This window comes from Lampris incognitus, chromosome 17, assembly GCF_029633865.1.
Source record: "Lampris incognitus isolate fLamInc1 chromosome 17, fLamInc1.hap2, whole genome shotgun sequence".
Classification (NCBI taxonomy): domain Eukaryota; kingdom Metazoa; phylum Chordata; class Actinopteri; order Lampriformes; family Lampridae; genus Lampris; species Lampris incognitus.
Genome location: NC_079227.1, coordinates 4,154,048 through 4,179,656, shown reverse-complemented (window position 1 = coordinate 4,179,656; position 25,609 = coordinate 4,154,048). Strand labels below are relative to the sequence as shown.

General features: G+C 50.5%; 1 protein-coding gene and 1 non-coding gene across 3 annotated transcripts in view; both read right to left on the bottom strand.

The window, feature by feature from the left end:
- Positions 1-2,997: 2,997 nt before the first annotated feature.
- fam20cb (FAM20C golgi associated secretory pathway kinase b) overlaps positions 2,998-25,609 on the bottom strand; it is a 107,409-nt gene continuing 84,797 nt past the window's right edge. Inside the window, exons 5-11 of one of the 2 annotated variants that reach the window (XM_056297121.1) lie at positions 23,083-23,198; positions 20,151-20,331; positions 18,187-18,296; positions 14,692-14,773; positions 5,490-5,549; positions 5,257-5,407; positions 2,998-3,139 (exon numbers count right to left, since the gene is read on the bottom strand). In XM_056297121.1, coding sequence (XP_056153096.1) covers positions 3,035-3,139; positions 5,257-5,407; positions 5,490-5,549; positions 14,692-14,773; positions 18,187-18,296; positions 20,151-20,331; positions 23,083-23,198 — 805 coding nt within the window. In that variant the 3' untranslated portion in view covers positions 2,998-3,034. The remainder of the gene's footprint in view (positions 3,140-5,256; positions 5,408-5,489; positions 5,550-14,691; positions 14,774-18,186; positions 18,297-20,150; positions 20,332-23,082; positions 23,199-25,609) is intronic. The other variant, XM_056297120.1, reaches the window with a different exon arrangement.
- On the bottom strand, positions 24,311-24,383 carry trnar-ccu (transfer RNA arginine (anticodon CCU)). The gene has a single exon. It is a non-coding gene; the product is annotated as a tRNA-Arg (tRNA).

The following is a 25,609-nucleotide window of genomic DNA, read 5'->3' as shown; positions in this document are numbered from 1 at the left end:
GGGCCCCGAGCCGCCTCCCGGGCCCCGAGCCGCCTCCCGGGCCCCGAGCCGCCTCCCGAGCAGCGTCCCGGGCCGTGTCCCGAGCCGTGTCCCTCCCCGTGTCCCGAGCCCCTCCCCGTGTCCCGGGCCGTGTCCCGAGCCCCTCCCCGTGTCCCGGGCCGTGTCCCGAGCCCCTCCCCGTGTCCCGGGCCGTGTCCCGAGCCGCCTCCCGGGCCGTGTCCCGGGCCGCCTCCCGAGCCGTGTCCCTCCCCGTGTCCCGAGCCCCTCCCCGTGTCCCGGGCCGCGTCCCGAGTCCTCCCCGTGTCCCGGGCCGTGTCCCGAGTCCTCCCCGCCACCGTCCATCGCCAGACGTAAATGACAGCAGGCTGCGGGACTGCAGATCAGACCACAGACAGTCTGGACTGGAGGTCTGTGTCTGTTTTCCTGCATGTGGCTCAAATTAGAGCTGCTAATCACAGCAGATACACACAGTTAACACGACGACAATATAGATATCATGTCACACATCTACTACTGCTACACACTCACACACACACACACACACACACACACACACACACACACACACTCCCGGCAGATACACACAGTTAACACGACGACAATATAGATATCATGTCACACATCTCCTACTGCTACACACTCTCTCACACACACACACACACACATATACCCCCCCCCCCACACACACACACACACAGACTGGCACGATGTTCAGTAAGTGAGCGGGACACAACTCCTGTATGTTCTGCTTTATTCCCTTCTGACAGGATGTAGGTAAACGGTGCTTCCTGTTGTCCTACACATGGCCCATGTCCTCATGCACACGGTGCAGACATGGTCCATGGGACACCGACGGCAGCCTCAGGGCTGGACGGAGACATGAAGACCTGCGTGTCTCATCACAACATCCTTTCAGACAGAACAGTCACACGTTTCTGTCAGCAAACGGCTGACGTGTCCCGCCCGCGCCGCACACCTCAGCCGTCCTCCATCGGTCACAAGTTCAATCCCCCTGACAAATGTTCTGTCCATGGCGGCGCTCCCTGGCTGTAAAACATATCTCGACATGAAAAACAATACAACAATAACAACAATAATACCATAAGATTAAAGTAAAAGTTATAAACGGGTCACATTTGGCAGCTGGATCCCGAGTCGGGCACCTCGAGTCTGGTCTTGGATTTGTTGCATGGAAAGAAAGCGAATCCCAGATCACTTGTCCGCTCCTTCGCTGGAGTCCATCCAGTGGGAGGTGGGTGTGTTTAAAAAACAGGTTTGGTCAGTTTGAAGGATTCCTACCGTGGTGGCTGGCCAGTAGAGGGTGCTGGGGCGCTGCCCCCTTCAAATATCAAGAGATGAAAATCGACTTAAACGTGTTGACTATAATTTAGTTGTGTAATGCAAATAATGTTGAAATAAAGGTGTCGTCAGTGTGTGGGCGCCTGGCAGCAGCATTAGATATTGGTTCAAATGGTGTTTGGTTGGTTCCTGTCTGAATACATATACTTCCTGTCTGAATACATATACTTCCTGTCTGAATACATATACTTCCTGGGTGAGGGGCGCCGGCCAAACCATACCTTATGTAAGCCCTCGAACGTGTGGCGAGCAGGTGACCTGAGGCTGCTGTCTGATTGGTTTCTTCAGATTTTCCAGGGGGCGCTGTTCTGTGCTGCCCCAGACACGCCCACTTTTACTGGCAGTGAATTGGTGTTGTTTTAATGTCTTTTGATCTAATGTGATTGGACAATTCTCGTGGCTGTCAATCATGTTCACACCCACCAAAACGCCTCGTCTCGACTGTCAATCATCCACCGTCTACGGGCCCTGATAAAGTCTATAGGCCACATGGTCCTTCTGAATAACTGTGACTGTGTGGACACTAAAGCAGCTGTCAGGGGTGCTGCACCGAGGTACATAGCGCCCCCCCCCCCAAAACATTTTTAACACCAGCCGCCACTGGTTCCCACTGAGTTTAATCATGATCCAGTGTGGTGACGGGTGGAGGGAGGTGGGATGATTGACAGGCGGTGGATCTGCGCGTGCACGACGATCCAACGTGCACTGTCTGCCCTCTGCTGGACAAACGTGGAAATGCACGTCTGAGATGTGACGCATCCAACAGTCACTCTAAACAGAAAAGCCCATGTGGCTGATCCTCTCACTCATTTCCCACAATAAATATAAATCTCAATAAATACTCTCTCAATAGAAAGTGACGTACGATGGGCGGCATTAACCCACATATCCGGGAGTAAACCTGCACTCCAAGTCTAAAGTTTCCACCTTGAACACCGGAAATAATAAAAATAATGATAAAAAAGGCTGAAATAGTTCGAGTCAACAATAAAAGACAATCAGCGAGAAGAAAAACATTTTGCAGCAAATCAACAGAGCGTCTTCAGGTTCATTCAGACGTTGAACAGGAAACAGCAGAGGAACGTGGCTGAGCGGTGCAGAGGCCACAGAGGCTCTGCAAGTCCACCAGAATCCACCGAGTTAAAAAAAACAAAAAGAGCCAGAAACAAGATGAAGACGGAGTCTGTTTGGGACTTTCATGGCTGGATGTGCTATGGTGGGTTCGGGTGCAAGCGAGGGTCCGGGGCGGAATCGTCTCAGCAGTTCAGGTGATGTAAGGCAGTCCGCTTCCGCTCATGTTTGAGTCCCAGTTCTGTCCTGCTGCCTATCAACGGTCCTTTCAATCATCATCATCATCATCATCATCATCATCATCATCATCATCATCATCATCATCTTTCCCCTGCCCTCTTCGCCACTCATTGCTCTGTTTGTCAAAGGATGAGACCTCTCCCGTTCAGCAGGCTTCCACTTCCAGACAGTCTGGCTTTTGACGGAAACCAGTTCAGGTAGTCCACACGCAGCCTCGTGACGGCGACGGATGGCCCTCACCGTCTCTCACACACACACACACACACACACACACAGTCATAAGAACAGGAGCAGTGCAGGGTCCAGTCTCATATCTGCAAGTGGTCAGTCGTGTCCAGACCCCCCCCCCCCAGCGGCCAGACGACTACCTCCGCGGGGGGCCCGTGTGTGCTCTGTTCAGCTGGAGGTCGTCCTCCACCACGCCGCTGTAGCCCTCCTTCTCAATACAGTCCGACAACACATTCAGCACCTGCATGTGATCATGAGAACATTCATCATCATCATCATCATCATCATCGTGGTATTCAGGCCGGTTCAGGCAGGATTCAGCTGCAGGAGTGGGGTCTACCCAGTCTGCTTAGAATATGATAAACATCACGACTTCATGCAGGAGAATGAGGTGGACTACAGTTTTATGTAAAAAAGTACAACGAAGGACAAAATCGAAGAAGAATGAAAAAGAAAATACCAGCTGTTTAAAATTTGACAACTTGTGTGAGCCTAGCATTGTTCTAGACGTGTTGTTTTCAGTATCAGAACTGTGTTATTGAATGTTCCCGAGTTAGAAAGGCCAAATCTGCGGTTCGAATCCCCGCGTTACCTCCGGCTTGGTCAGGCGTCCCTACAGACACAATTGGCCGTGTCTGCGGGTGGGAAGCCGGTGTGGGTTCCATTTCAGCTCGGGTACGATATCGACTCGGGGTCCTCCGACTACTTATGGTGTCACGGATTATGATCGAGCAAGCCCAGGCACATCCGGAGCGAGCCCAGGCACGTCCGGAGCGAGCCCAGGCACATCCGGAGCGAGCCCAGGCACGTCCGGAGCGAGCCCAGGCACATCCGGAGCGAGCCCAGGCACGTCCGGAGCGAGCCCAGGCACGTCCGGAGCGAGCCCAGGCACGTCCGGAGCGAGCCCAGGCACCTCCGGAGCGAGCGCAGGCACGTCCGGAGCGAGCCCAGGCACGTCCGGAGCAAGCCCAGGCACGTCCGGAGCAAGCCCGAGCATATCCGGAGCAAGCCCAGGCACATCCGGAGCAAGCCCGAGCATATCCGGAGCAAGCCCAGGCACATCCGGAGCAAGCCCAGGCACATCCGGAGCAAGCCCAGGCATATCCGGAGCAAGCCCAGGCACATCCGGAGCAAGCCAGAGCATATCCGGAGCAAGCCCAGGCACATCCGGAGCAAGCCCGAGCACATCCGGAGCAAGCCCAGGCACATCCGGAGCAGCAAGCCCAGGCACATCCGGAGCAAGCCCAGGCACATCCGGAGCAGCAAGCCCAGGCACATCCGGAGCAAGCCCAGGCACATCCGGAGCAAGCCTGAGCATATCCGGAGCAAGCCCAGGCACATCCGGAGCAAGCCCAGGCACATCCGGAGCAGGAAGCCCAGGCATATCCGGAGCAAGCCTGAGCATATCCGGAGCAAGCCCAGGCACATCCGGAGCAAGCCCAGGCAAATCCGGAGCAGCAAGCCCAGGCACATCCGGAGCAAGCCTGAGCATATCCGGAGCAAGCCCAGGCACATCCGGAGCAAGCCCAGGCACATCCGGAGCAAGCCCAGGCACATCCGGAGCAGCAAGCCCAGGCATATCCGGAGCAAGCCCGAGCACAGTCGATGTGTTTTTTACAATCCACGTTGACATAGAGTTGGATAGTAAAGGTGCGAGGCCCGAGCTGCATCTAAGGAGCAAGGCTGCAGGCTTTTCGGGGGGGGGGGGGTCCTGGACGAACGAACGTGCACGAGGGCCGCGTCTAACGTCAGTCTACTGTTTCCTGCTGTTCCTAAACTGAACTAGCCCCTGCCCAATCATAATGCGTGAAGTAGTGATGTCATCTGTAGTCGCAGGACCCCGAACATCCGGTAGGGCGAGCAGATCAAGTACCGACACCAGATGTGGGTATTTGTCCTGGTCGCTGCAATAGCACCTCTTCTGGTTGGTTGGGGCGCCTGTTCGGGGGAACTGGTGAAACTCCTCACTGTCAGGTGAAAAGAAGCGGCTGGTGACTCCACATGTATGGGAGGAGGCATGTGGTAGTCTGCAGCCCTCCCCGGACCAGCAGAGGGGGTGGGACAGAGACCGGGACGGCTCGGGAGAGTGGGGTAGTTGGCCAAGTACAATTCAGAGGAAAAAAAAGAAAAAGGGGGGGGGTATAAAATATCAAAAAATAATAAAAAGGCAATAACAAAAATAATAAGAGTTTACAGGGGGAGGAGAAGCAGCATGGTAGCAAGAACCAGAAAGAAACACAAGAACACAAGAACCTATCTTACTCCGGACGCATGGTCTATAAATGAACACACACACACACACACACACACACACACACACACACACACACACACACACACACACACACACACAGTCACCTTGCGTAGGCGGCGGTCCATGGCCTGCAGGTGTGGCTGGATGAGGATGGGGCTGAGCCGGTCTCTGACCAGCGACTCGGACATCAGAGAGGACAGCAGGTACTCCTCCTTCGCCAGCAGCTGAAGACGGAGGTGTGTGGACTTGCGCACCCTGGACAGAAGGCAGAGTCACGTTTTAGCATCGCTGTCACTCACTCGCCACACAACATAACAATGGCGCGACCAGGACTGACCTGCAGCACTGAGTCAGCGGCACCAGGATGGACACCTCGTCATGGGAGTGTTTTCCAAACCTGCACACAAACGCAGCAGGAATGAGGGAGCTGCCTTCGGTTCACCAGAAGAAAGCACATTTTATTGACAGAAAGATTTAAAAGGTGCGCCATATTTAAATAAAACTAAAGAGGCAGAGCAGTAAAACACATGACCAGTGTCCGCCACAAACCTAAAGAAACAAAGCTCCACGTCAAAGGAAAGGCTCAAAAGGCTCAAAAGGCGCGACTTCAGCAGCTTTTTACGCCTGGAAAAGACGCAGCGGATTTAATAAAGTAAGGTCGCCCCCTAGAGGTGACGACTGGACATAGCATTAAGGAGCAGTTGGCTTGCAGCTTCCACACTGAGGAAGCGGATCAGGTTTGCGCAAGTGAACGTCTGAAGACGCCGCAGGTTGATTGTCAGCCACGGTGAAGCAGGAGTGACGGAAAAGACGGAGCTGACGGCGCTGTTCTCCTTCGGACTTCCTCTAACACGTTTTACAGGCCTGTTCTGTACTTTATTTAGCTTTGGTCTGAATTCCCTCCTGGACGCCAGACAACTCCAGCCAACGAGACATCATCATCATCATCAGTTCCGTAACCTATGAAGGTGAGCTGATGCCTCAGCAGGTTGTGTCATCATTGTGTGTCAGTAGGGGGAGTACCTGGTGGTCTCTATCTCCTCTCCAGGTATGGACGGCCGGTGGTTCACAGAGGAACTCGTCCGCCTTTTGACAGGTTTTGATTTTAGTCCTGCTGGGTGTCCACACACCCTCCTCACAACAACCCAAGGGTTGAAGTGGGGGGGCCAGTTTAGTCCGCGACAACCCGGCGGCTGCAGTTTACCGTCGTACCCAGGACGACCTCCTAATCAAGTTCCTCAGCGAAGACTCTACTGGTTGACTAGTGGGACTGACAACAACACAAACTATCAGTAATACATAACTTTAAAGCCAGAGAAAGGAATTTTCAGAATTTCAGGAAATGGTAGTTTAGACGATGCCACATCCTGTTCAACACAATGCTTCAACTTCAATAAGAGAAGCTAACATGATGTATGCTAAAGTAGCCATCAAGCTAACATGGGTATGAAGCTAGTTTAGCAGGCACTACCTGTCCAGGAGAAAGAGACCCAGCTGTGCATTACATTTCCTCTCCAGCTCATCTTTCAGTTTACTACTACTACTACCACCAGTACTACTACTACTACCACTACTACCACCACCACCACCACCAGTGCTACTACTACCACTACTACTACGAACACAACCACCACCACTGCTACTACTATCACTACCACCACTACTATTATTACTACTACCACCACTACTACTACCACCACCACCACTACTAGTACTACTACTACCACTACTACTATTAGTACTATTACTACCACTACTACTATTACTACTATCACCATCACTACTACCACCACCACCACCACTACTAGTACTACTACCACCACACTACTAGTACTACTACTACCACTACTACTATTAGTACTATTACTACTACTTCTACTATTACTACTACCACCATCACCACTACTATTACTTCTACTACTACTACCACCACCAGTACTACTACTGCTACTACTACCACCACCGCTACTACTACTATTACCACCACCACTACTACTATTACTACCACCACCACTGCTACTACTACTACCACTACTTTCAGCTGCTCCCGTTAGGGGGCGCCACAGCGGATCATCCGTTTCCATCTCTTCCTGTCCTCTGCATCTTCCTCTGTCACACCAGCCACCTGCATGTCCTCCCTCACCACATCCATAAACCTCCTCTTTGGCCTTCCTCTTCTCCTCTTCCCTGGCAGCTCCATATTCAGCATCCTTCTCCCAGTATACCCAGCATCTCTCCTCCACACATGTCCAAACCATCTCCATCTTGTCTCTCTTGCTTTGTCTCCAAACCGTCCAACCTGAGCTGTCCCTCTAACACGCCCGAACAGACAGTCTGGCAGTTCTGGCAAATGCCAGAAGGGCCGCTGCACTGTTGGGCCGCTGGGCCGCTGCACTGTTGGGCCGCTGGGCCGCTATATTCTGAGAAGAGGAACATTTTTCAATGCAGGCGGCTACAATCACGTATCACACCGGCCCTCTATACAGGATGGGCTGGCCCACTTTTGTGGGGGGGGGGCGGCGGCTCCCTGGTAAACTGTATTGACTAGTGTTGGTGCAAGGTGGTGAGCGGGAGCGGCCCCTCCCCTCCTCAAGTGGATTGGCCCAGGACTAGTCTTAGTGCAATCAGGGTGCGGTCAAGTTGGTCACGTTCGTCTTTGGTGGAGTTCAACAATAAAAGGTTAAAAAAGGAAGAAAACAGTAAAAAAGAAGAGGAGGTGCTGAAAAAGAAAGAGAGGAAGAAGAAAAGCCTTGTGGCTGGCGCCGCTAAATGCGCCAAGTTACCTATGTTTATGCAGCCCGCCATGTCCAAAACGACTAAACTAGCTAACGTTAGCAGTTAGCATGAGGAAGAGGAGCACAAGGAGGGATAGACATGCTAACGAGGAGGGAGAGACAGAGAGACAAGCTAACAAGGAGGGAGAGACAGAGAGACAAGCTAACACGGAGGGAGAGAGACGCAAGGGGGAGACACAAGCTAACAAGGGAGGGAGTCAAGCTAACGAGGAGATACCAGAGAGACATGATGCTAACGAGGAAGAGAGGCACGCCAATGAGAGGGGTGAGAGACACAACGAGGAGGGAGAGAGACGTAACGAGGAGGGAGAGAGAGACAACGAGGAGGGTGAGAGAGACAACGAGGAGGGTGAGAGACACAACGAGGAGGGAGAGAGACGCAACGAGGAGGGAGAGAGAGACAACGAGGAGGGTGAGAGACACAACGAGGAGGGAGAGAGACACAACGAGGAGGGAGAGAGAGACAACGAGGAGGGTGAGAGAGACAACGAGGCAGGAGAGAGACACAACGAGGAGGATGAGAGACACAACGAGGAGGGAGAGAGACACAACGAGGAGGGAGAGAGAGACAACGAGGAGGGAGAGAGACACAACGAGGAGGGAGAGAGAGACAACGAGGAGGGTGAGAGAGACAACGAGGCAGGAGAGAGACACAACGAGGAGGATGAGAGACACAACGAGGAGGGAGAGAGAGACAACGAGGAGGGTGAGAGACACAACGAGGAGGGAGAGAGACACAACGAGGAGGGAGAGAGAGACAACGAGGAGGGTGAGAGAGACAACGAGGCAGGAGAGAGACACAACGAGGAGGATGAGAGACACAACGAGGAGGATGAGAGACACAACGAGGAGGGTTAGAGACACGAGGAGGGAGAGAGACAACGAGGAGGGAGAGAGACACAACGAGGAGGGTGAAAGAGACAACGAGGAGGGTGAGAGACACAACGAGGAGGGAGAGAGACACAACGAGGAGGGAGAGAGACACAACGAGGAGGGTGAGAGACACAACGAGGAAGGAGAGAGACACAACGAGGAGGATGAGAGACACAACGAGGAGGGAGAGAGAGACAGCGAGGAGGGTTAGAGACATGAGGAGGGAGAGAGACAACGAGGACGGACAGAGACACAACGAGGAGGATGAGAGACACAACGAGGAGGGAGAGAGAGACAACGAGGAGGGTGAGAGACACGAGGAGGGAGAGACAACGAGGAGGGAGAGAGACACGAGGAGGGAGAGAGACACAACAAGGAGGGAGAGAGAGACAACGAGGAGGGTGAGAGACACGAGGAGGGTGAGAGACACGAGGAGGGAGAGACAACGAGGAGGGAGAGAGACAACGAGGAGGGAGAGAGACACAACAAGGATGAGAGACACGAGGAGGGAGAGACAACGAGGAGGGAGAGAGACACAACGAGGAGGGAGAGAGAGACAACAAGGAGGGAGAGAGACACAACGAGGAGGGTGAGAGACACGAGGAGGGAGAGAGACACAACAAGGAGGGAGAGAGACACAACGAGGAGGGAGAGAGACATAACGAGGAGGATGAGAGACACAACAAGGAGGGAGAGAGACACAACAAGGAGGGTGAGAGACACGAGGAGGGAGAGAGACAACGAGGAGGGAGAGAGACACAACGAGGAGGGAGAGACACGTAACAATCTTAAGTATTTCACACGGCTGAAACCAGACGAGTTGGGTTTATTCTTCAAGTGTCCCCCAGATCAGAGCAACAACATCAGTGTTTAAAACGACTAACGGCACAAAGCGGGCGTGGCTCACATGACTGAACTTCATGGGGTATGCCATTATTGTGGAAGCCTGTAGGGGGTGCTGTTGGTGCCGACTGCGGAGTGTTCTGAATTTTAGCGTCATTTGCATTAACAAAAGTATGCGAGCATAAGCTCCTGTTCTTTACGCCTATTCCATCACTGCCACTCTGTTGTGTTCTAACAAGGTCTCTTTAGTGTGTGTTGTTTAGTTTATGGTCTCTTTAGTGTGTGTTGTCTAATTTATGGTCTCTTTAGTGTGTGTTGTTTAGTTTATGGTCTCTTTAGTGTGTGTTGTTTAGTTTATGGTCTCTTCAGTGTGTGTTGTTTAGTTTATGGTCTCTTCAGTGTGTGTTGTTTAGTTTATGGTCTCTTCAGTGTGTGTTGTCTAGTTTATGGTCTCTTCAGTGTGTGTTGTCTAGTTTATGGTCTCTTCAGTGTGTGTTGTTTAGTTTATGGTCTCTTCAGTGTGTGTTGTTTAGTTAATGGTCTCTTCAGTGTGTGTTGTTTAGTTTATGGTCTCTTCAGTGTGTGTTGTTTAGTTTATGGTCTCTTCATTGTGTGTTGTCTAGTTTATGGTCTCTTCAGTGTGTGTTGTCTAGTTTATGGTCTCTTCAGTGTGTGTTGTTTAGTTTATGGTCTCTTCAGTGTGTGTCGTTTAGTTTATGGTCTCTTCAGTGTGTGTTGTTTAGTTTATGGTCTCTTCAGTGTGTGTTGTTTAGTTTATGGTCTCTTCAGTGTGTGTTGTTTAGTTTATGGTCTCTTCAGTGTGTGTTGTCTAGTTTATGGTCTCTTCAGTGTGTGTTGTTTAGTTTATGGTCTCTTCAGTGTGTGTCGTTTAGTTTATGGTCTCTTCAGTGTGTGTTGTTTAGTTTATGGTCTCTTCAGTGTGTGTTGTTTAGTTTATGGTCTCTTCAGTGTGTGTCGTTTAGTTTATGGTCTCTTCAGTGTGTGTTGTCTAGTTTATGGTCTCTTTAGTGTGTGTTGTTTAGTTTATGGTCTCTTCAGTGTGTGTTGTTTAGTTTATGGTCTCTTCAGTGTGTGTTGTTTAGTTTATGGTCTCTTCAGTGTGTGTTGTTTAGTTTATGGTCTCTTCAGTGTGTGTTGTCTAGTTTATGGTCTCTTCAGTGTGTGTTGTTTAGTTTATGGTCTCTTCAGTGTGTGTTGTCTAGTTTATGGTCTCTTCAGTGTGTGTTGTCTAGTTTATGGTCTCTCCAGTGTGTGTTGTTTAGTTTATGGTCTGTTCAGTGTGTGTTGTTTAGTTTATGGTCTCTTCAGTGTGTGTTGTCTAGTTTATGGTCTCTTCAGTGTGTGTTGTCTAGTTTATGGTCTCTTCAGTGTGTGTTGTCTAGTTTATGGTCTCTCCAGTGTGTGTTGTTTAGTTTATGGTCTCTTCAGTGTGTGTTGTTTAGTTTATGGTCTCTTCAGTGTGTGTTGTTTAGTTTATGGTCTCTTCAGTGTGTGTTGTCTAGTTTATGGTCTCTTCAGTGTGTGTTGTTTAGTTTATGGTCTCTTCAGTGTGTGTTGTCTAGTTTATGGTCTCTTCAGTGTGTGTTGTTTAGTTTATGGTCTCTTCAGTGTGTGTTGTCTAGTTTATGGTCTCTTCAGTGTGTGTTGTTTAGTTTATGGTCTCTCCAGTGTGTGTTGTTTAGTTTATGGTCTCTCCAGTGTGTGTTGTTTAGTTTATGGTCTCTTCAGTGTGTGTTGTTTAGTTTATGGTCTCTTCAGTGTGTGTTGTCTAGTTTATGGTCTCTTCAGTGTGTGTTGTCTAGTTTATGGTCTCTTCAGTGTGTGTTGTTTAGTTTATGGTCTCTTCAGTGTGTGTCGTCTAGTTTATGGTCTCTTCAGTGTGTGTTGTTTAGTTTATGGTCTCTTCAGTGTGTGTCGTTTAGTTTATGGTCTCTTCAGTGTGTGTTGTTTAGTTTATAGTCTCTTCAGTGTGTGTTGTCTAGTTTATGGTCTCTTCAGTGTGTGTTGTTTAGTTTATGGTCTCTTCAGTGTGTGTTGTCTAGTTTATGGTCTCTTCAGTGTGTGTTGTCTAGTTTATGGTCTCTTCAGTGTGTGTTGTTTAGTTTATGGTCTCTTCAGTGTGTGTTGTTTAGTTTATGGTCTCTTCAGTGTGTGTTGTTCAGTTTATGGTCTCTTCAGTGTGTGTTGTTTAGTTTATGGTCTCTTCAGTGTGTGTTGTTTAGTTTATGGTCTCTTCAGTGTGTGTTGTCTAGTTTATGGTCTCTTCAGTGTGTGTTGTCTAGTTTATGGTCTCTCCAGTGTGTGTTGTCTAGTTTATGGTCTCTCCAGTGTGTGTTGTTTAGTTTATGGTCTCTTCAGTGTGTGTTGTTTAGTTTATGGTCTCTTCAGTGTGTGTTGTCTAGTTTATGGTCTCTTCAGTGTGTGTTGTTTAGTTAATGGTCTCTTCAGTGTGTGTTGTCTAGTTTATGGTCTCTTCAGTGTGTGTTGTCTAGTTTATGGTCTCTTCAGTGTGTGTTGTTTAGTTTATGGTCTCTTCAGTGTGTGTTGTCTAGTTTATGGTCTCTTCAGTGTGTGTTGTTTAGTTTATGGTCTCTTCAGTGTGTGTTGTTTAGTTTATGGTCTCTCCAGTGTGTGTTGTTTAGTTTATGGTCTCTTTAGTGTGTGTTGTTTAGTTTATGGTCTCTTTAGTGTGTGTTGTTTAGTTTATGGTCTCTTCAGTGTGTGTTGTTTAGTTTATGGTCTCTCCAGTGTGTGTTGTTTAGTTTATGGTCTCTTCAGTGTGTGTTGTTTAGTTTATGGTCTCTTCAGTGTGTGTTGTCTAGTTTATGGTCTCTTCAGTGTGTGTTGTTTAGTTAATGGTCTCTTCAGTGTGTGTTGTCTAGTTTATGGTCTCTTCAGTGTGTGTTGTCTAGTTTATGGTCTCTTCAGTGTGTGTTGTTTAGTTTATGGTCTCTTCAGTGTGTGTTGTCTAGTTTATGGTCTCTTCAGTGTGTGTTGTCTAGTTTATGGTCTCTTCAGTGTGTGTTGTCTAGTTTATGGTCTCTTCAGTGTGTGTTGTTTAGTTTATGGTCTCTTCAGTGTGTGTTGTCTAGTTTATGGTCTCTTCAGTGTGTGTTGTTTAGTTTATGGTCTCTTCAGTGTGTGTTGTCTAGTTTATGGTCTCTTCAGTGTGTGTTGTTTAGTTTATGGTCTCTTCAGTGTGTGTTGTTTAGTTTATGGTCTCTTCAGTGTGTGTTGTTTGTTTATGGTCTCTTCAGTGTGTGTTGTTTAGTTTATGGTCTCTTCAGTGTGTGTTGTTTAGTTTATGGTCTCTTCAGTGTGTGTTGTTTAGTTTATGGTCTCTTCAGTGTGTGTTGTTTAGTTTATGGTCTCTTCAGTGTGTGTTGTTTAGTTTATGGTCTCTTCAGTGTGTGTTGTTTAGTTTATGGTCTCTTCAGTGTGTGTTGTTTAGTTTATGGTCTCTTCAGTGTGTGTTGTCTAGTTTATGGTCTCTTCAGTGTGTGTTGTTTAGTTTATGGTCTCTTCAGTGTGTGTTGTTTAGTTTATGGTCTCTTCAGTGTGTGTTGTCTAGTTTATGGTCTCTTCAGTGTGTGTTGTTTAGTTTATGGTCTCTTCAGTGTGTGTTGTCTAGTTTATGGTCTCTTCAGTGTGTGTTGTCTAGTTTATGGTCTGTTCAGTGTGTGTTGTCTAGTTTATGGTCTCTTCAGTGTGTGTTGTTTAGTTTATGGTCTCTTCAGTGTGTGTTGTTTAGTTTATGGTCTCTTCAGTGTGTGTTGTTTAGTTTATGGTCTCTTCAGTGTGTGTTGTTTAGTTTATGGTCTCTTCAGTGTGTGTTGTTTAGTTAGGACAGCCTGTAAGTGCGCCCCCCCCCCCCCTTTGGAAAATAGGCTGGTTGGGACCAAATGCCAGAGCCTATTTTCTGTCCCAGTCCATCACTGCCCTGTAATAGACTCCTTCCTAATCCTGTCCTTCTTCATCACTCCCAGTGAAAATCTTATCATCTTCATCTCTGCCACCTCCAGCTCCACCTCCTGTCTTTTCATCAGTACCACTGTCTCCAAACCATACAACATAGCTGGTCTCACTACCATCTTGTAAACCTTCCCTTTATCTCTTGCTGGTACCCTTCTGTCACACATCACTCCTGACACTCTTCTCCACCCACTCCACCCTGCCTGCACTCTCTTCTCCACCCACTCCACCCTGCCTGCACTCTCTTCTTCACCTCTCTTCTGCACTCCCCATTACTTTGGACAGTTGACCCCAAGTATTTAAACTCATCCACCTTCTACACCTCCACTCCTTGCATCCTCACCATTCCACTGTCCTCCCTCTCCTTCACACATAGGTATTCTGTCTTGCTCCTACTGACTTTGATTCCTCCTCTCTCCAGTGCATACCTCCACCTCTCCAGGCTCTCCTCCGCCTGCACCCTACTCTCGCTACAGATCACAATGTCATCCTTCAGTTTACTCCAGCCATCAAATACCAGCCCGAGAAAAAATGATTGTTTTGGCGTCCTGCCATTCATCCTCTTAAATTTCAGTCTTTCTTCAGATCTTTCCTGTGAGACAGCACATGGAGCAGCAGGTCTGGAGTTCGCTAGTGTTTCCATTGCTATGGCGTCGTGTCTGGAGTGTTTTTGTTGCAGTGACGTAAAACACATCATTTCCTGTGCACACCAACACTTTGGCGCCGTTGCACACAGAGCATTAGATAAGAAGACCCACGCCGAGCTGAATCTGAGCATGTGCACGTTATTTTACCATGAAGAGGTCCTGGTGTGCAGCTTCACTACATGCCGAAACCTCTCCAGCGTCTCTCTGACCAGGACTGACAGAAACGAGGACAGACCATGCTACTTCACCACGTCTCGATATAATTAAATGAAAGCTAGCTCAGGAAGACCTCCCTGTCTGCTTTCCCTCCAAACATGGCCGCTGCCGCTCAGATGAGCAAGAGACCTTCAAAATGAAAAGGGAATGAAGGGATGAGAGAGAGGCTCACCCCCGTCCGTTGTCCAGGTGGATGATGAACGTCTCGTTTCCAAACTTTTCAAACGTCTCGTAGTGGTGCCGGTCCATGTTTCCTGTGGTAGGAGTAATAGGAGGTGAGCAGGTAAACAGACCAAAAGCGAGAGTGCATGTGAGCGTGCATGTGGTTTGTATGTGTGTATGTGTGTTGGTGCTGGAAAGATTACAACTCTAAAATGTAACTGATTACTAAATACTCTCTTTAAACTGTAATTAGTGATGTAATCATTTTAATTACAGCAGCAGCGAGACACAACCCGATCACTTCAAGTTAGCTTTTGGTGGGGGGGATTTTCCCCCCTTTTTTCTCCCCAATTGTACTTGGCCAATTACCCCACTCTTCCAAGCCGTCCCGGTCTCTGCTCCACCCCCTCTGCTGATCCGGGGAGGCCTGCAGACTACCACATGCCTCCTCCCATACATGTGGAGTCACCAGCTGCTTCTTTTCACCTGACAGTGAGGAGTTTCACCAGGGGGACGTAGTGTGTGGGAGGATCGTGCTGTTCCCCCTCCCCCCGAACAGGCGCCCCGACCGACCAGAGGAGGCGCTAGTGCAGCGACCAGGACACATACCCACATCCGGCTTCCCACCTGCAAACACGGCCAATTGTGTCTGTAGGGACGCCCGACCAAGCCGGAGGTAACACGGGGATTCGAACCGGCGATTCCCTTGTTGGTAGACAACGGAATAGACCGCTATGCTACCTGGACGCCCCTGCTGTAGGCCATCTTGTTGCTGTCTGTGATGAGGGCGAAAACGATGGTATCATCGGCAATCTTGACGATGGCATTAGAGCTGTGGTGCCACACAGTCGTGAGTGAACATGGAGTCCAGGAGCAGGCTTAGCATGCAGCTCTGCAGGCCATCGGTGTTCAGGATCAGTGAGGAGGAGGTGATGTTGCCCATCTTCACCTCCTGGGGTCTGCCTGTCAGAAAGTTCAGTATCCAGTTGCAGAGGTAAGTGTTGAGTCACGGCTCTCTGAGGGCACGATGGTGTTGAACACTGGGTTGTAGTCGATGAACAGCATTCTCACATACATTTTCCTCTTGTCCGAGTGGGACAGGGCGATGTGCAGCATGGTGGCGATGATGTCATGGGTAGATCAGTTTGGTCTGTAGGCAAACTGTAGTGGGCTCAGCATATCAGTTAGTGATGAGGTTATGTGGGTCTTGACTAGCCGGTTGAAGCATGATGACTGATGTGAGAGCTACAGGGTGGTAGTCATTGAGGCAAGTTACCTTGGCTTTTTGGGAACTGGGGCAATGGTGGCCTTTTTGAAGCATGTGGGGCCTACAGACTGGGCCGTAGACATGTTGAATATGTCTGTGAACAAGCCGGCTAGCTGGTCAGCACAGGCTTTGGGAACTCACCCCGGAATGCCATCCAGGCCAGGTGCTTTGTGGGAGTTAACCTTCTTGAAGGTTTTCCTCATCTCGGCCACAGTCAGTGATAGTGCCATGACTTCCGGTGCTGCAGGAGTCTCTGTAGGAGGTTCCATGATTGCTGCCTCGATGCCAGCATAGGAGGTGTGAAGCTCATCTGGGAGCGAGGCTGACGACTGTGGGGTACAGCTGGGTTGTCCCTTGTAGTTTGTGATTGGTTGGAGCCCTGACAGCGGGACTCTACTTTGTCTCTGTACTCCCACGTGGCCTCTGATGGCCTTCCTGTAAGCATCCATGTCCCCGGAGTTGAAAGCGGTTGTCCATGCTTTCAGTTGCCTGATATCGGACAGAATTGTCAACTCGTTACGCTCCATTTCCATCTCCAGTCTGAGATTGCCTCCGCTCTAATTGACTTCCGTGGGGGAGGGGGATTTCCTTTTTCCTAACCAACCACTAGAGACCACCGCATCCGCCTGAATCTAATGTCTTTTTTTAAGTCGACACTGATGCGTAGCCATGCCAACATACTGGTGTTGCCGGGGTTTTCAGAGTGGCGCGGAGCCAAATAAAAACAACTCTGGGCCCTGACACACCGGTATCGGCCAGTGTCGGGTTGTCGGTGGGCGTCTGTGGCCCTGGTTTTTGTGGTGTGTCCCACACCGTTGGCACTAGTCGGACCCCTGTCGGCAGCTTTTCGGCCAATTCAGCATGTTGAATGGGCGGAGCCCGTCGGTGAGCGAGGTCACTCCGATTGGCTGTTCAGCTTAGCGACTCAGTGCAGGACGTACATGCTCTCTGGCCGACGCAGCAGTTGGTCTTCGTCGCCGCTAGTCGGTTTGATGTGTCTGGGCTCTAGGATGTCGGGCGATATTCAGAAGACATGCCGTCTAACGCTTGACAACAGCTGGACGATGGCGTTAGTCCCGCCCGTGACGCTGACTAGCTAATCGGCTGGTGACTCCACATGTATGGGAGGAGGCATGTGGTAGTCTGCAGCCTTCCCTGGATCAGCAGAGGGGGTGGAGTAGCGACCGGGACGGCTCGGAAGAGTGGGGTAATTGACCGAGTACCAGAGGTGGAAAACCCAGCTTCAGAAAGTAGAAGTACTAACCATGTATTTGCTCCACCCATGGACTAGACCAGCTGATTTACCTGATTAGCTCGCCTCCCTGGGTGAAGTATTGTGTTTAGTGCATGGGTGGAGCAAATACATGGTTAGGACTTCTACTTTATGAAGCGGAGTTTTCCACCTCTGCCAAGTACAATGGGGGGAGGGAAGGGGGGGAGCCAAGAAAAAAAAGAAAAGAAAATACGGGTGTGTTTTACTCCAGTCTTTACAACCATCAGTGACGTGAACATACCTTGTTCAGCATCAGAACACATCAGAAACCCACATTTACTGTTAGTCCTTGTGTTAAGACACCTGTCAGTCAATCTGGGAGGGACAGCAGCTTCCTGTCCTGTGGTCTATACTTTGGTAGTGGGATGACACATTGGTTTAGATTTTATTTATTTATTTATTTATTTATTTATTTATTTTTGTGTGGAATTTTCCCTCGATTTCTTCCCGATTGTATCCAGCCAATTACCCCACCCTTCCGAGCCGTCCCGGTCTCTGCTCCACCCCCTCTGCAGACTACCACATGTCTCCTCTGATACATGTGGAGTCAACCAGCTGCTTCGTCGTTCCTGACAGTGAGGAGTTTCACCAGGGGGGGCGTAGCGCGTGGGAGGAGGCGCTAGTGCAGCGACCAGGACACACACCCACAGACACGGCCAATTGTGTCTGTAGGGACGCCCGACCAAGCAGGAGGTAACACGGGGATTCAAACCGGCGAGCCCCGTGTTGGTAGGCAACGGACTAGACCGCCGCGCTACCCGATGCCCCACACTGGTTTACATTGAAATGAAGGATTGTCAGATGAATGGTGACAAGTACTTGGAACGTGGCTACGACTGTTCTCTGTGTGACTGCTGACGACCACACAAACCCTGTTGTGTTGATGACCAACACTCCCCAGCCCCGCTGGCGACGCACATGCACGTGTACAGTAACATACATGTCTATGAGACACGACGACTCACCCATGAGGAAGTCGAAGATGGTCATGTCCATGATGTCCAGCAGGCGTGTCCCTCTGTCGTACGGCGGCGTCTGTTTGACCTCCTCGCAGTAGTCTGGGTCGACTTCCCATCTACAGAGAACACACAGGAAACCTCGTTTATACAGGAGTCATGGTGTGGCCAGAGGGGAGGGACACGGCTAGACATCCCCAGCTCCTCTCAGACGGGTGGGGTTGGCTTCATCTTCATCCAGAGGTGATTTTGGGAGGCCAGCTGTTGGGTAACGGGATCTAAATCAACATGCGCTGTCTTGCAAGAAAACATCTCTGATGTTCTCTTCATGTGCCTGACTGCCAAGCATGATGTGAGGTGTTGTGAAGACGAAGAGGATATAATCCCTCCCTCCATCCATCCATTATCCATCCATCTAGCCATCCCTCCCTCCAGCCATCCATTATCCATCCATCTAGCCATCCCTCCCTCCATCCATCCATTATCCATCCATCTAGCCATCCCTCCAGCCATCCATCCCTCCATCCAGCCATCCATCCATTATCTGAACCGCTTATCCTGCTCTCAGGGTCGCGGGGATGCTGGAGCCTATCCCAGCAGTCACTGGGTGGCAGGTGGGGAGACACCCTGGACAGGTCGCCAGGCCATCACACACACACACACACACACACACACACCTATGGACAATTTAGTACAGCCAATCCACCTGACCTACAGGTCTTTGGACTGTGGGAGGAAACCCACGCAGACACGGGGAGAACATGCAAACTCCACACAGAGGACGACCCGGGACCACCCCCAAGGTTGGACTACCTCGGGGCCCGAACCAAGGACCTTCTTGCTGTGAGGTGACTGTGCCAACCACTGCGCCCCCGTGCCGCCCGGATCTGATTAATGAAAAATGAACTAAAGGAGAGAGTGATAAAGGCCATCTGACAGAAGGATCTCGAGTCTGACAGGAAGTAAATGTTGTGAGTACAGAACACCGACTAGCAGAGGAAGGAACGTGATGTTGGACAAATAAAGATTGGTGGCACATTCAAACACAGCAGCCTTATGTCTCTGTATGACCCCCCCCCCCCACATACACCTTAACCCCCCCCCAACCCATTTAACTCCGCTGTTCCTTCTGCAGCACTGTTTTTGTGCTGCAGATCCAACCTCAGTCTACTGACATCACCCAGGGACTACATGTAATCTGTTCACCGTGTGCCTGTAGTTCCCACACGTACTCCCCCCCCACCCCCACCCCCACTTTTTCACCCCAATTTTCTCCAGCCAATTACCCCACTCTTCCGAGCCGTCCCGGTCTCTGCTCCACCCCCTCTGCTGATCCGGGGAGTGCTGCAGACTACCACATGCCTCCTCCCATACATGTGGAGTCACCAGCTGCTTCTTTTCACCTGACACTGAGGAGTTTCACCAGGGGGACGTAGAGCGTGGGAGGATCACGCTATTCCTCCCAGTCCCCTCTCCCCCCCAAACTGGCACCCCGACCGACCAGAGGAGGCACTAGTGCAGCGACCAGGACACACACCCACATCCGGCTTCCCACCTGCAGACACGGCCAATTGTGTCTGTAGGGACACCCGACCAAGCCGGAGGTAACATGGGGATTCGAACTGGCGATCCCCATGTTGGTAGTCAATGCAACAGACCACCACGCCACCCGGACGCCTCTCCCACACGTACTCTTCATTCTTCTTTACCCTTGCATTTAAAATGTGTTTTCTTTCTCTGCCATTTGTACGGTTCTCAAGTCAGAACTTGGCGGTCTGCACCTTGCTTCCCCGTAACATGACAGAAAAAAAACGTATTGAACCGAAGCGCAGAATCAGCTGCTGTAGTTTGGCTGGAGTGAAATCCCGTCACGGCCTTCACAGCATCCGGATGGGATCTAAAGGAGAACAGTAAACTTCCCTCGCTCTGCTTTCTACGGCCTGACCTCTAACCTCTCATGTCACATGTCTTACTCTGCCTTCTTGCGTTTGTGGTAGGACCGGCGCCAGGGGTTCCTCCAGGTTTTGCGTTTGGCGAGGGCCAGGTCTGGCAGGAAGGCGGCCAGCGATCCCTCGATCTGGTCCGGTTTACCGCACAGCGCGTGTTCAGTGGAGCAGTAATATGAACACTCCCCGTAGAAACACACGTTGTTAGCTGCACGCCAGAGAACAGAAAAGACAAGAGAAGAAGAGAGGAGAGAAGACGAGAGGAGAAGAAGAGAGGAGAGAAGAAAAGAAGAGAGGAGAAGAGGAGAGAAGAGAAGAAGAGAGGAGAGGAGAGAGGAGAGAAGAAGAGGAGAGAAGAGAAGACGAGAAGAGAGGAGAGAAGAGAAGAAGAGAGGAGAGAAGAGAGGAGAGAAGAAGAGGAGAGAAGAGAGGAAGAGAAGAGAAGAGAGGAGAGAAGAAGAGGAGAGAAGAGAGGAGAGAAGAAAAGAAGAGAGGAGAGAAGAAGAGGAGAGAAGAGAGGAAGAGAAGAGAGGAGAGAAGAAGAGAAGAGAGGAGAGAAGAAAAGAAGAGAGGAGAAGAGAGGAGAGAAGAAAAGAGAAGAGAGGAGAGAAGAGAAGAAGAGAAGAGAGGAGAGGAAGAGAAGAGAAGAAGAGAGGAGAGGAGAGGAGAGAAGAAAAGAGAAGAGAGGAGAGAAGAGAAGAAGAGAAGAGAGGAGAGAAGAGAAGAAGAGAGGAGAGAAGAGAAGAAGAGAGGAGAGGAGAGAAGAAGAGAGGAGAGGAGAGGAGAGAAGAAGAGAGGAGAGGAGAGAAGAAGAGAGGAGAGAAGAGAAGAGAAGAAGAGAGGAGAGGAGAGAAGAGAAGAAGAGAGGAGAGAAGAGAAGAAGAGAGGAGAGAAGAGAAGAGAAGAAGAGAGGAGAGGAGAGAAGAAGAGAGGAGAGAAGAGAAGAAGAGAGGAGAGAAGAAGAGAGGAAGAGAAGAGAAGAAGAGAGGAGAGAAGAGAAGAAGAGAGGAGAGGAGAGAAGAAGAGAGGAGAGGAGAGAAGAAGAGAGGAGAGAAGAGAAGAGAAGAAGAGAGGAGAGGAGAGAAGAAGAGAGGAGAGAAGAGAAGAAGAGAGGAGAGAAGAAGAGAAGAAGAGAAGAGAAGAAGAGAGGAGAGGAGAGAAGAAGAGAGGAGAGGAGAGAAGAAGAGAGGAGAGGAGAGAAGAGAGAAGAGAAGAGAAGAAGAGAAGAAGAGAAGAGAAGAGAGGAGAGGAGAGAAGAGAAGAAGAGAGGAGAGAAGAGAAGAAGAGAAGAGAAGAGAGGAGAGAAGAGAAGAAGAGAGGAGAGGAGAGAAGAGAAGAGAAGAAGAGAGCTGTTTTCAGTGTTAAAAACATGAAACACTGTAACCTTAATGTGAGAACTAATAATGTCCTGTTCTTCAAATGACGTCATGTTTCTGGCGTTTTAGACGCTGATGGACGGCGGTGGAGAGAGACTGGGAATACCGGGTGGGGCAGTCAGGGTCGGTCCTAAAACTGGATTTGAAGACGGGACATGAAGTCAAGCCAGGTCAGGTCAGGTCAGGTCGGAGTAACCCTGAGTGATAATCTAGAGCAGGGGTGCCCAACTCCAGGCCTCGAGGGCCGCGGTGTCTCCGGGTATTTGTTCCAACCATGCACTACACCACCTGATTTAACTAATCAGCTCACCTCTTGGACCAAGGAGGGAAAGGACTTAGTTAAATCAGGTGGTGTAGTGCATGGTTGGAACAAATACCCGGAGACACCGCGGCCCTTGAGGCCTGGAGTTGGGCACCCCTGCTCTAGAGGGATTTACAGCCACGTGTGCTTTGCCCAGAAGAAAAAACGATATTACCTGTGTAATTTAATTTCGGGGGGCCCCTTTTTCTCCCCAGGTGCACTTGGCCAGTCACCCCACTCTTCCGAGTCGTCCCGGTCTCTGCTCCACCCCCTCTGCTGACCCGGGGAGGGCTGCAGACTACCACCTGCCTCCTCCCATACACGTGGCGTCACCGGCTGCTTCTTTTCACCTGACAGTGAGGAGTTTCACCAGGGGGGAGGTAGTGCGTGGGAGGATCACGCTACTCCCCCCAAACTGGCACCCCGACCGACCAGAGGAGGCGCTAGTTCAGCGACCAGGACACATACCTACATCCGGCTTCCCACCCGCAGACACGGCCAGTTGGGTCTGTTGGGACGCCCAACCAAGCCGGAGGTAACGCGGGGATTCGAACCGGCGATCCCCGTGTTGGTATGCATCAGAATAGCTCGCCATACTACCGGTCGCCCTTACCTGTGTAATTTTATGTGTTAACAAATGTTGACGCCCCTACAAAACCTGTGATGCTGTGATATGAAGTCAGAATCAGCCACGGCTCCCATGTGGGGGTGGAGCAATAGTCTGATGAGGATCTGACAGAACCCGAACCCCTTATCCTGCTCTCTGGGTCGCAGGGATGCTGGAGCCTATCCCAGCAGGCATTGGGCGGCAGGTGGGGAGACACCCTGGACAGGCCGCCAGACCATCACAGGGCCCACACCCACACCCACACCCACACCTAGGGACAATTCAGTATGGCCGATTCACCTGACCTACATGTCTCTGGACTACGGGGGAACATGCAAACACCCCACACAGGACGACCCGGGACAACCCTCCCAAGGCTGGACTACCCGGGGGCTTGAACCCAGGCCCATCTTGCTGCGAGGCGACCATGCTAACCACTGCCTTTTCACGTAGACAGATTTACATATTTTACCTTTAAATGTTAAACTGTAGCGCCCCCTTTCGTTTAAACAAACGACTGTCAGGTTTCATCAGATTCCACGAGGAACAAAACTCCCAAATTCTCGACGGGAATTCTTGCTGAGTGCAGCGTTTCAGCCACGCTGCCTCGCTAAGCAGATTAGCATCAGAGCCAATCTGAATGAAGAGGAGGCGGGTTTAGGGCCTCCTGCTCACCTGGGGAGATGAAGAACGTCCTCCACAGCTTCTTGTCTCGGGTGACGTCTCGGATCTCCTTGGTCATGTTGACAAGCCGGCCAGCCACAGGAGGGACACGCCGGAAGTCCAGGATCCTACCGGAGACATGCACATGCAGAATGAGCCTTTTTTTCGTGCCCCCCCCTTTTCTCTCCAATTGTATCCGGCCAATCACCCCACTCTTCCGAGCTGCCCTGGTCTCTACTCCACCCCCTCTGCTGATCTGGGGAGGGCTGCAGACTACCACATGCGGAGTCGCCAGCTGCTTCTTTTCACCTGACAGCGAGGAGTTTCACCAGGGGGACGTAGCACGTGGGAGGATCAGCTATTCCCCCCGGTCGCCCCCCCGAACAGGTGCCCCGACCGACCAGAGGAGGCGCTATTGCAGCGACCAGGACACATACCCACATCCGGCTTCCCACCCACAGACACGGCCAATTGTGTCTGTAGGGACGCCCGACCAATCTGGGGGTACCACGGGGATTCGAACTGGCGATCCCCGTGTTAGCAGGCAACGGAATGGACTGCTACGCCACGTGGACGCCCCGTGATCCCATTTTCTTAAAGAAGACCACCACACAGCCCTCGACGTGAGGCGCATCAGACCCAGAAGTGTCTCCTGCAGGTTGATGTTAAGTGACTCGCTCTGCAACATGGACTCCAGCATCTGCGAGTCTCTTACGCAGATCCACAATGTCAAAGACATGCAAGCAAGTTGTGTTCCAGTCAGTCTTCCTGGTTAAGAGTTTCACTTGTTGACTGACTTACACTGTGTCTTACTGGTACAAGCGGTCTCCAACCAGTTAAGACTTGTATTTGACCAGTTCTGACTATGACTTGTATTTGTCCAGTTCTGACTACGACTTGTATTTGACCAGTTCTGACTATGACTTGTATTTGACCAGTTCTGACTACGACTTGTATTTGACCAGTTCTGACTACGACTTGTATTTGACCAGTTCTGACTACTTTGGTCCTCTGTGCTTTTTATCTCTTGATTCCATTTACCTGATCACGTTTTATCATTCAACTGCCTTTTCAACATGTATTTCTTCCCCTTATTCTGTTTTTATTCATTCTTTATGCCGTATGTAAAGCAATTTCAGCAGTTTTTGTGTATGAAATGAACTATGCAAATAAAATGGGCTTGTTCAGTTATTTATAATCAGCTTTGTAATGGAGGCAAGGCGTCAGAGGAAAAACACTCCACCTCAGATGGGACTCGAACCCACAATCCCCGGCTTAGGAGGCCAATGCCTTATCCATTAGGCCACTGAGGCTGGACGTCAACGTGTTCGCCCTGCTGCGTAATGTAGTGTCTCATGCTGACCACGAGGGGGCAGTGTGACTCCATTAGTATGAAGCCACGTGCTGGGGTGACTGGGTTCTGCATTTCAGACGCAGGTCTACCTTCCACACAACTGCCTGGTATGAGTAACGTCCTCGGAGACCCGACATCCCACTCTAATCTGTGTTTATTGTAGCGTTCAATCTTGCAGGGCCACGGTGAGGGGGGAGGAGGAGGAGGAGGAGCAGGAGGACTGCTCCGAGTCTCAGCATCCCTCTGATGGGAAACGAACAATATACACCCATCAGCCAAAACATTAAAACCACTGCCAGGTAAGTGAGTAACAGTGATTATCTCGTTACACCCGTCAGGGGGTGGGACATACTGGGCAGCAAGTGAACAGGCTGCTGTTGATGTGTTGGAAGCAGGAAAAATGGGCAAGTGTAAGGATCTGAGTGACTTTGACAAGGGCCAACTTGTGATGGCTAGACGACTGGGTCAGAACATCTACAAAACGACAGGTCTTGTGGGCTGTTCCCGGTATGCAGCGGTCAGTACCTACCAAAAGTGGTCCAAGGAAGGACAACTGCTGAACAAGTGACAGGGTCAGGGGCACCCAAGGCTCATTGATGCTCGTGGGGAGTGAAGGCTAGCCCGTCTGGTCCGATCCCACAGACGAGCTACTGTAGCTCACATTGCTGAAAAAGTTAATGCTGGCTGTGATAGACAGGTGTCAGAACACAGTGCATCACAACTTCCTGTGTATGGGGCTGCATAGACACAGACCAGTCAGAGTGTCCATGATGATCCCTGTCCACCATCCAAAGCACAATGAGCACGTGAGCATCAGAACTGGGCCATAGCGCAATAGAAGAAGGTGGCCTGGTCTGATGAGTCAGGTTTTCCTTTACATCATGTGGACTGCTGGGTGCGTGGACCTCATTTACCTGGAGAAGAGATGGCACCAGGATGCACTATGGGAAGAAGGCAAGTCAGCAGAGACAGTGTGATGGTCTGGGCCATGTTCTGCTGGGCAACCTTGGGTCCTGGCATTCATGTGGATGTTACTGAGACACGTACCCCCTACCTACACATTGTTGTAGACCAGGTACACCCCCCTTCATGCTAGCGGTATCCCTGATGGCAGTGGCCTCTTTCAGCAGGATAACGCCCCCTGTTGGCAGTGGCCTCTTTCAGCAGGATAACGCCCCCTGGTGG